The sequence below is a fragment of the Gymnoscopelus microlampas genome (assembly GCF_963454915.1).
Source record: "Gymnoscopelus microlampas genome assembly, chromosome: 12".
NCBI classification, from domain to species: domain Eukaryota; kingdom Metazoa; phylum Chordata; class Actinopteri; order Myctophiformes; family Myctophidae; genus Gymnoscopelus; species Gymnoscopelus microlampas.
The window spans coordinates 21,115,500-21,126,396 of NC_139949.1; the positions used below are offsets into that span (position 1 = coordinate 21,115,500).

At 42.2% G+C, this 10,897-nt stretch overlaps 1 protein-coding gene across 1 annotated transcript; it reads right to left on the reverse strand.

The window, feature by feature from the left end:
* Window positions 1-373: 373 nt before the first annotated feature.
* On the reverse strand, window positions 374-931 carry LOC311057264 (uncharacterized protein; the record flags this gene model as incomplete). Its single annotated transcript, XM_084074215.1, has 1 exon — window positions 374-931. The coding sequence occupies one exon, from the start codon at window positions 929-931 to the stop codon at window positions 374-376; it is 558 nt and encodes a 185-aa protein (XP_083930341.1).
* Between the last annotated feature and the right edge of the window lie 9,966 nt (window positions 932-10,897).

Consider the following 10,897-nt stretch of genomic DNA (forward strand, 5'->3'; position numbering starts at 1 on the left):
CGATGCAGCCTACTGTTGATCATCTGTTGTTCATTTACAGCATTAGCAACGAATTCTCCCCTTGCTGACATTATCGCACATACGCTATTCTATTATGTTATATCTATTTTCTACTTGTTGTACGTTAATTACAAGCGGAGCCGAGATTAATCCACTCAGGTGATGTCTTTGATGAAGAATGAATGAAAGTCAAGTGGGCGGTTGTTGAGGTCATGGTGTAGGGCTGTTCTTTGTGCCATATATTGCTTTTCCACAGTTTAAATCCAAGCTATAATGTCGAGAGTTCCGTTTTTATACCCCTGAAAATTGAAGTGAATTCACTGGTCTATTTCACATGGTCGGATCGCGGGGTGCCAGTGTGTATGTGGCATTGTCAAGATGAGACGACCGTATGCAGTGTTTGTCCAGGCTCGTCTGGATCAGGGAGGTCAGGGAGGTCAGGGAGAGCAGTAGTATCCGACTGTGAGACAGTAGTAGTGTGGTCAGCGGACGGGCCGGGGTCAGTCTCCTGTGTGTGACAACAAGCGGGCTTCTCGTCGCCTTTCCGAGCACCACCACCACCCGAGGCACTCGAACCCACCGCCGCCGCCACCGCCACCGGACGGACGATGATGCACGGCTTCATCGGCTCCTTTGCGGACGCCGACGGGCTGCGGCTGTCGCGCTCGTACTCTTCCTGCGCGCGCTGGATCTTCCTCTTCCTCATCTTCCTCTTGTGGAAGTGAAACGTCGCCAGGGAGACGAGTATTATCCCCACGATCATGGCCACCAGCACGATGAGCGCGAACGTGGAGGAGAACGGGGGGAAGAAGCCGCCGCTCTGTAGCTGCTCCACGCAGGTGCCGTTGTTGCTCTGGGAAGCTCCGTGGCAGATGCGTAACGGCGTGGAGAGGGAGAGCCTGGTGTCCTCCGACGATGTCTTGGCCGTCATTTGGTCGGTCGGTCCTGTTGGTGTGTGGTGATCGATTCTCTGGATGGGTAACGATGTCCTTTTTCTGTCTTGTCTCTCAGAGTTGCGAGGAAAGCAGAACTAAACGCCCTGGTTGTCCCATCTGATTCCTACATGGAGAGAACCACAACGATCAGCCTGGTGGTGAAATGAGCATTCTAATATGCACTGTCTGTTTCACAAGCAGTGGGTCGGGACCCATATGTGGGTCGCGGGCAATTGTTTATGGGTCACGATCGAGTAAATACCCCCTGTTTTCGATTCCAGAAATTACTATTATTTCAAAAGATGTTCAAAAAATCACCAAGAATTCTCAATTTTTCATGAACCAAAACGAAATTCAAACGTTTTTTTCAACAAACAAAAAAAACAATTAATTAGAGGGGAAATAATAGTTTTAAGAAGTAGTGAAAATAGCAGATCTACAAGCTCACAACAAGTTGCATTGCAACGTTTTGTGAGCTTGTAGATCTGCAATTTTCACTAGTTTAAGGACATCACATTTCTCTTTTGGGTTTGGGGAACCACTGTAATGTAATGTGATGTAGGATGTCTATGAGCAGGCGGTGCATTCATATCTCTCTGAGGCACAAGACATTTAAGACACGCCCATTTCAATAAGCCAAATCATTGGAATTAACCGTTAAGCGCTTAAGTGGGTAATAATTGCGCATTATTCAAAGATGACTGACTGGTGGATAAAAGAAACACCCAGACGCTATAGCTTTAAACGGAGACGATTGTATCTGAATAAAAATGATTGCCATGGCCTGCGCATACTAATTAATATGCAACTTGGTAGACAATAGATAGAAACCTTAACACATAAAGACCTATACGGGGGATCACAAAATTGCACAAATGTCACTCCATCCCGTCTTTGAAATGGTACCAATGGATGAAATAATTGAAGGATGCCGATTTGGTGCTGAGGAGAGGCTCCCAGATCGCAGCGGTTCCAGCTGCAATAGCCTAACACGGATAAAATGCTTCATTCTTACCTTGTGAAAATGTCCGTGGATGGAGGCTACTGTCCGTTTACGAGCCAAAGATCTGGTCGGATCTGGCGATCTGAGAGGAACCAGAGAATGATCATGAATCGCAGTGACGCATTCCCACAATGTGATGCTCAGTGCACTTGCTTTGTTCGTACACGCACGCAAGATGGAAAAGCATCCACGTCCCGCATTCACTGGAGGTTGTTGTAGCCAAGACAGCACTTCTTCTACAAATAAATGCTAAGAGAAACAGAAAAAAGCCCCTGCATGCATTAAACTGATGCCAGTTAGGCTTACTGTATAGCTGTGGTCTATTTAGTGTGCATATACAGTAGTGTAAACTCCTCCTCTGGGCGCCTAAATGCACACTGTGCAGCTCCACACAACATCAGAATGTACAATCCCATGCGCTGCAGCTGCATGCTGCTTAACCACTTAAGCCCTATTCCAACCTATACAAGCAACACATGGCATTGCATGTGAGCTTGTAGATCTGCTATTTTTGAAGAAGAAAAAAATATCTATATTTGAATGTTTTGGAATAATTGTGAAGAATTTTGCTCATATAAAGACATGCCCAAAATAGGGACGCCATATACCAGCATCTGCATGACATAATACATCCTAATTTCCTTTTCATTCATTAATTTTCAAGGAACAATATGCTTCACCAATCCTTCTCAGAGTATAGTATAGTATAGTGGATAGATCATTTCTTGAATGAATTTGTGGAATAGGCTACTCTTCAAACACACCTATCATAATTGTCTCATATAGCTACTTTAGTCTTTGGAAACCTGCCAAGTGGATGTTTTTCCAGTGGGTGTGTCAGTTGAAATGCTGCAAACCTGATATATCTAAAGGTTTTGAGATTTTTTTTAGGGAATGTTACCTGCCATGGCTGGAGCTTGACATTAGGCTGGAAATTTGAAAGATGTCGATAGATTGGAGTATATTATTGTCAATATTACATAAGCCCAATCTATTCTCTCTTCAGATGAACACATTTGAATTGTAACTGTCTTTCATTCATTATACACATCCCAGATTACACACCTGTACACATTTTAACCACATGGACTGTATGATAGACCAACGATCTGACCATACTCATTATAGGCATATATGGAGATCTGGTTGTCCCATATATGGGCATATATGAGCATACTGATGACATCAGGAATCCACATACGTATGGGCAGAAAAGGGACACGGACGGACAGATACAGATATCTCCATATATAGGCATAAAAAGCGAGGAGGAGGCTACCAAGTTTAGAACCCTGGGGGCCCCTGGTCAACATTGTATAGGGGTTAAGTGATTCATTCCTACTGGGGTTTAAGTGGTTAAGTATGCTGATTATGAAACAAATACAACCTCAACTATAGCTGAACATGTTAGGTGCATGTATTGTTTTTTTTTTGCTTTCATTATATATGGATTTCGTTGCTGTCGGGTAGAAACCAGCTAACTCCATTTTGACGCTTTTGCATTTTTCCCATAAATCAGTCCTATTGAACACCCTTTAAGTCTGTGTGTTGGTAAAAATGAAAAATTGAACCAATGAAAAGTATTAAAAAGCGCTTCTGACAAAACCAGCTAACTCCATTGGATCCTGAACTTTCTGCTAAACCAGCTAACTCCACTAAAGGAGGGTGGAGTTAGCTGGTTTTGCTGACTCCAGGCTCCACACCCTTTTGACCTCCAACCTCATTCTGAGCTTGGAGGTCCATTCAGCTGTTCTTATCAATGATGAACAAAACCTCCTAACTCCACCCTTTGTTTAGTTTTTTAAAAATAGGTGCATATAAAAATGATTACTGACCCCAGCGGACTCTAAATGATTAATTAATCTTTGATAAATTAATTATTGTAGCGGAAACCTTTTAACAATAAGACCAGCACCAAAACAGCACCCAATTAAGTTACTAAATGCACTGATGACAATTTATCTAATGGCTTCTGTGAAAATTAATGGCCACCTAATTTCAACTGCAGCTCACGTAAAATGAAAATTTGTGAAACTAATCAAACAATTAGGAGCATTAAAGAAAGGAACCAGAACAAAAAGATTCTTCACAACTCAGACTTGGCGTGAGGTCTTAAGCTTCAGGCAAGAGATAAAGATGTATATAGCACAGTATGTTGCAGGAATATAAAGAGCCTTGTGTGTGTGCTTTAAACGCTCACTATATTGTTTTAAAACTCTCAGGAGAAACCTAAGAATGGGTAATAAACGGTCCTTTCTGAACTGTCTACGAACACCTACTGTAAACACTTGTAATACTCAATGAGAATGTTTCCCTGGGGTTGAAAAGATATTTCATGAAACGTACCGATGCTGTGCAAATTCTTCCAGAAATATGCATCTGGAATCAGAATTCTGACCAAACAAACTATACTTGCCCATACCTTCCTTATTCTTTCAACCCAAAGTGTTTCATTCAATTTAATTGCCCAGGGATGCATCCCAAGGTACAGTACCTCTCTACCTGTGTGTGTGTGTGTGTGTGTGTGTGTGTGTGTGTGTGTGTGTGTGTGTGTGTGTGTGTGTGTGTGTGTGTGTGTGTGCGTGCGTGCGTGCGTGCGTGCGTGCGTGCGTGCGTGCGTGCGTGCGTGCGTGCGTGCGTGCGTGCGTGCGTGCGTGCGTGCGTGCGTGCGCATGCATGCGTGTGTGTGTGTGTGGGTGTGTGAAGAGAGAAAGAAGGTGAGAGAATTTCTATCCGCTAAGTTAATGACGGTGAACTTAAATAACACTAACGTTGAATATTATCACACCATCACTTACGCTAGGGGGGGCTATAAAAAGCATTAACATAATAAGACCTGAAGGCAAAATCTGTGAAAAATGTGGGAATTGTTAACAAAGAATTCCAAAATAAAATATAGCTGCAAGCAGCGATAAAACGGGGCCAAGGAATGGCAAAAAGCAATATGCAACAATAGCATAAAGAGAAACAGAATAGATTGAACTCGAGACAAAGCAGCCCATGCAATTGACAAATGAGCATTCTGAACAGCTGAGCAGAGTGCTGAGGGATGGTGGCTAGCAATCCAGGGTTAAGAACCTTACTCATGGAAACCTCAACCCATGGACATAGACAGGAATTGAACCCTCAACCTTCGGACTCACAGGCTGTCTCAGTAGTGATTGAGCTAAGGCTTCATCAAGCTGATGGTGTCTGTTGAAGATCATAGACTCTTGCCTGCTGCCATGAACCGAGCCCCTGTTTCACTAACACTAAGATCAGTTGTTCACAAACCATTTACCAATAGAGACATGTGATGTCTCCTCGGTACCAAAACTAGTGAAAGTAGCCGATCTACAAGCTCACAAAGCGTTGCTATCCAAAAAGTTGTGAGATTGTAGATTGGCTATTTTTACAACGAATTACGTCATACATTTAAAAAACATACTCTCAAATAAGCATTTCATGTTATCTTTAACAATTGCACAACGGCGGAAGAATAATAGCGAAAGTGTAGAGATGCAGTAAGGGTCCACAGCCCTTTGGCCTTGGCCCCTTAATAAATAATGGAGCTGGGAACTTATTATTTGGTCCACCTATTCCTGGGACATGTGAGCCTTGTCCAGTGAAGGCACAGTCTCCCTTCATGACTGACAACTGTGGGAGAGCCCACACAATTATTTTTACTCTCTATCACTAACGTCGGGTGAAAATCACCCAATCATCCAAAAATCACCCAAAAACCACACCTATGGTCGGTTCACCAAACACGCAAGCACTTGTGTGTTTCTACTCAGGGAAAAACTGCAAAGCCGCCTAAGCTAACTACACACAGCTTCCCACGAACTTGTTACAGGGTAGGCGCAGTCCCCAAACTGAGACAACCGGGAGGGTTTCAGCAAACAAAACGAAAAGGACAAGAAACCCCCAGCGCCACAATACAGGCTGACCAACCGTACGTACATGTGTAGAAAATCTGAAAACAAAAACGACAAACTCCTGAACAAGATGGCACAAGCCAAACCAAGCGGAGCGAAGCAGAAGCACTCAAAGGAGGAGCTACAAGTAGCTTCGCCAAGCTATTGAATAGTTGCAAGTTTACTTTCTGCACACAGTGAAACGGTTGACATCAGCGTAAATTGCTGTGCACAAATCGGAGTTGTCAGGCAATGGTTGACGTCGTCAGTGCAAATTGCCATTGTTAGGCAAGTGTTTCTGTTGTGAGTGATGTCAGAGTAGAGCCCGATCAGCGAAGGAGGGAGAGAGGGATAGCGAGAGAGGGAGGGAAAGAGGAGGGAGGTGGGAGGGAAGGAAGGAAAGAGAGGGAGAAGGGGAGGGAGGTATAGGGAGAGAGGTTGTGTTTGATGTCAGACCAGAGCTTAATCAGCGAGAGAGAGGGAGAGTGAGAGGGGGACAGAGAGTGAGAGAGAGATCATTTCAACAATGCAATAACCGGGCCAATGTCGGGCACCAAAACCTGAACATGTTGATCGACGCATCGCAAAGCGACGATGGTGCTAAGCGGCACATTTTCAAATGGAAATACCTGACAATACCTGTGTCATGGAGGTATTCAATGTGCATTCCGTCTCTGTGAGGTGGAAACCTCATATGTCCAAAACTGTTACTTTTCAGGATTCAAATTCAAAAAGAGCAAACCTAGCAGATCTACAAGCTCGAAACACGTTGCTTTGCGCCGGGTTTCGAGCTTGTTGATCTGCTACTTTTGATGATTTTGTGTGACGCTGCAGTGTGATCAAATAGGACATTCATTTGCGAAAAAAACAGTTAGAATATGGAGATACGAGGTTTCTGCCTGACAGCAACGATTTATGAGTTGGCAACAATGTGAAAAACGTTTTGTTTATTCAGGAAATGTCTAATTCATGGTCTTCCTTTTTCTCTTTTTTTGGCTCTGTATGAGAGATGTTGCCAGCCACATTGTTATGTCAAGAGTCATACGTTTTCAACAGTGGACACACTGTAGCTCCAACAGTGCACTCCACAATGAAAAATGAATAGCCCTGGCAGCAGCGAGGATCCCTAGATGATGAACTCACTGTAGATGAGTGCATACTGAAAAATTCATACGCACTATTCCAGCATTTAAAGCATCACATATGTTTGAAGGTCTGTTAAATTCTAATCATTTACTTTAGTGGTTATATATGACAGTACAGCCTACATCCATTTAGAATGTTGCCAGTTGTGTGATGTGGTGCGTGCGTGCGTGCGTGCGTGTGTGTATGTGCACGACTGCACGTGCATGCACTTATAGATCAGTAACATTGATTCGATACATCTTCGTCTGCTGTAATGACTCAGGCAGATTGGCAGATGTGTGCTGAAGCAGCTAGAACAGTGCATTCTTGTATCAGGGAGCTGTGTCTTCCAGGTGCTGACAAACACCCATATTGTCCGCCTGAGTTACTCCTGAAACTCAAAGTGCTAATGAAGCCGTTAGGTCAGCGATTCCCAACCTGCGTGCCATGGGCCCACCGGTGGGCCGTGAGATATTGCAAGTGAGCACCCAAATAATTGGCAAAACACTACGGTTTTATTGATAATATAACACTAATATAACAAAAATGTATATCTCTGCTGTTGGGCAGAAACCAGTTAATTCCAAAATGTAAATTTTGCAGGAAATGAAAAAATAAATAAACAAAAAGCGGAGTTAGGAGGTTTTGTTCGTCATTGATAAGAACAGCTGAATGGACCTCCAAGCTCACAATGAGGTTAGAGGTCAAAAGGGGGTGGAGCCTGGAGTCAGCAAAACCAGCTAACTCTATCCCCCTTTGGTGGAGTTAACTGGTTTTGGCAGAAGCGCTTTGTATTTATTTAATATTTGTTTTACCAACACACAGACGTGAAGGATGTTCAATAGCAATGATTTATGAAGAAAAAAAAATGCAAAAGCGTCAAAATACAGCAACGATATGTAAAAAAAACATTCACAGTATTTTCTTTTCTTCTTTTTAAAAGTTTTCATTTTGATACCGATAAATAGCAACTATACTACGTTAGTTCCATCGATCCAAGCCGAAACATGCTCTGAAAATGCAGGCGGCCTGCCCATCTGATCACTGGCAGCCATTAAGAGGCCTTGTTAAGAGGAACTCTTTAGAGATGTGATACTGAGGACTCTTTACATTAACCACATTAAACCCAGTGTTGCTATTTCCAACGTAGTACACAGTTTTTTAATTGGTTAAGTGGTTTATAACTCCTCTTAATTCCCGATTAAGAGTTTCACAAGAGCCACATAACAGATTCATATCAGAATGAAGTGCTTTAACTCTTCCTAGCTCCTTTTTTCATTCAGAATGTCTCTCATTCTCCTTAACTACCAAGCTGATGGTCTGGAATCTTTCAGGACCAAATTCATTTGGTATCATTGAGGTCATTTAATTACACTTTACATGTTTTACCTGTGGCAGAGGCTGTCCAATATAACATTTTGTATTCTGTTTGGTTTATTTGGATAATTACATTGATAATGAATTGCACTGAAACATTACTGCAGCCCAGCCTGCTAAGCAGTCTAATTATTTCTGTGAATGATAGCATCATCTATACTCAGATCCAGGCTGCAATTAGTATGTGTCAATGTGATGTTAACAAGCTCGATGGATCATGTCACAACGCCCAGCGGTGAACACATTTAAAGGACAACTTCACCCATTTTCAACATATCTTCATATAATTGGTCCTCACTAATGCTCATGATAAAATGGTACTAATCGATCTGTCTCATAGGAGGCTGTGGACACTTCAGAAACCCGCCTAGCAGTGACATCATCATTAGGCAGGGTTTTTCTTTTTTTCAAACACGATTTTAAAAAGACTATTTCGATTTTTATTAACGTGACAACAATGGCTTCCAATATAGCAACTACAAAACCTGCAGTCTCTATTAGCTTAGATGCATCGATGATGTCACTGGTAGCCGTGTTTCTGAACTGTCCACAGCCCTCCTCTGAGACACAGATCTAGTAGACAAAATGGTACCAAATTATAATGAGCATTAGTGAGGACCAATTACAGTATATGAAGATAGGTTGAAAATGGGTGAAGTGGTCCTTTAACCAATTGAACCCTTGCATCCCTATTTGGGGGAAACATTTGCCGAAAATTGCAGATACAAGCACGTTCTGACGTGATGCCTATTTTCGATGAAGAGATTTGGTGTAGAGGGAGAAAAAGAGTCGAATAAGTGCAGCACTGGCTTGGTCAACTATGTATAGTTTACTTTATATCATGTATGAGTTCTCTCTCCTGATTGAATAAAATTGGTACCCTGACCTGAAAAAAATGTTTCTGTTTACTAAAGAGCTGGAGAGATGGCAGACCCTGTTACTGGACAAACAATAGAGCTATTTAACTTACAAAACAAAATCACTGACCACATATACTGTACATATACACGCTTACGTGTCACATTTGAAAATATACTTACGTTTTTGAAAAATGTTGCCCAAAAATATGTAAGCCTGGTTGAAAGTGGTTAATACATACTATAGTAAGGGAAATAGTCTGCACTATCAAAGGTCTATGTATGCAGCAAAACACTGTGGATTCTTTTCAAGTGGATTTGCAGATATTCACCACTAATGGATGCAGGCATAAAGTTGGAATCCTTAGCTAGAAGGGCCACTGTATGGCAATTAATCCAGGACAATAAGGCCTTAAGGAGACAGGGCAGTCTCCAGAGAGGACAACTCTTATTTAGGTTATTGAGCTCTCTACTCCTGTGGAGAGGGAGTATTCAGACTGCCTTCTATATCTTACCTGAGAGGAAAAGTTTGCCATAGATATAGATTTTGGAAAGTGTATACCCTTGTACCCGCTGGTATTAATGCAGCAGACATGAGTGAGTCATCACTGGATAATGCAGTGGATACAAAGCTATTAGACTGAACAGGAGATGTGGTCTGGAATGTAATCACATTGGCGGGGGGGGGGGTGAATTGAAGGCCTTGCATTTTAATAATATTACTAATAAAGGCAAATTAACAAATAAAAGTGAGTGCATGACGTAGCTTGCATCTGGCTGTAAAACCTTAAAAAATAAATATATTTTTTGAAGGATTTTGATGGGGCTATCTTTCCACCTAAATTAAAGATACTTTGGGCGTGCTATCATAAGTCAGTCGTATACATGCCTCCAACCCTATTACTATTAATAATAATAATATTGCTTTCAGTCCTTGCGCTGCTGTGAACCATATATTGAAACACTAGTCTGCTCATAGCAGTCTTTGGCTGAAGCACTGCCATCTGTGCATCCCCAATAAAGAACTCTTTCATAGTCTCGCTGATCTTTTTCTCTCACCAATTTGATCCAAAATCGAGGTCAACTGGGCCTGTCGAGTATTTTTATATACTGTAGAGCATTGTTAACTGCTTAATTGTATAATGCAATTCACCTGTATGGGAGAAGAGGCATTTGTTGTTTCTCGATTCAGTTATTCAGTTTTTTACTCACGCGCGCACGCACGCACGCACACACACACACACACACACACACACACACACACACACAATGGTGGTTTCCTTGTCTACTTGTGTTGGATCAGTAAATGCATTTCCCTACCCGTCCTCCAGAGATGAGTTGACTTGGTACCAGTGGTGCAATAAGATGTTTCCCCATCAATTATGGAGATTGAGACGAGCTGAGAGCCACTACACACAATCCTAAGCATGGCTGCTGCTCCCCGTCGACAAACACACACACACACACACAAATCCACCCCTTCACTAAAACGTAAACAGACATAAACATAGTTTTCATATTAGACATGAATATTATAGGTTTGTGTAATTACTGTGGGAGGCTGCACCGGGCGGCAGCTGTGTTGATACATGAAGACATATTGGGGGTGCATAAACAAATCTTTTGAAAATAGCCGACCTACAAGCCACGTAATAAGCACTACAAGCTCATTATGAGCTTGTAGATCGGCTATTTTCAAATGGC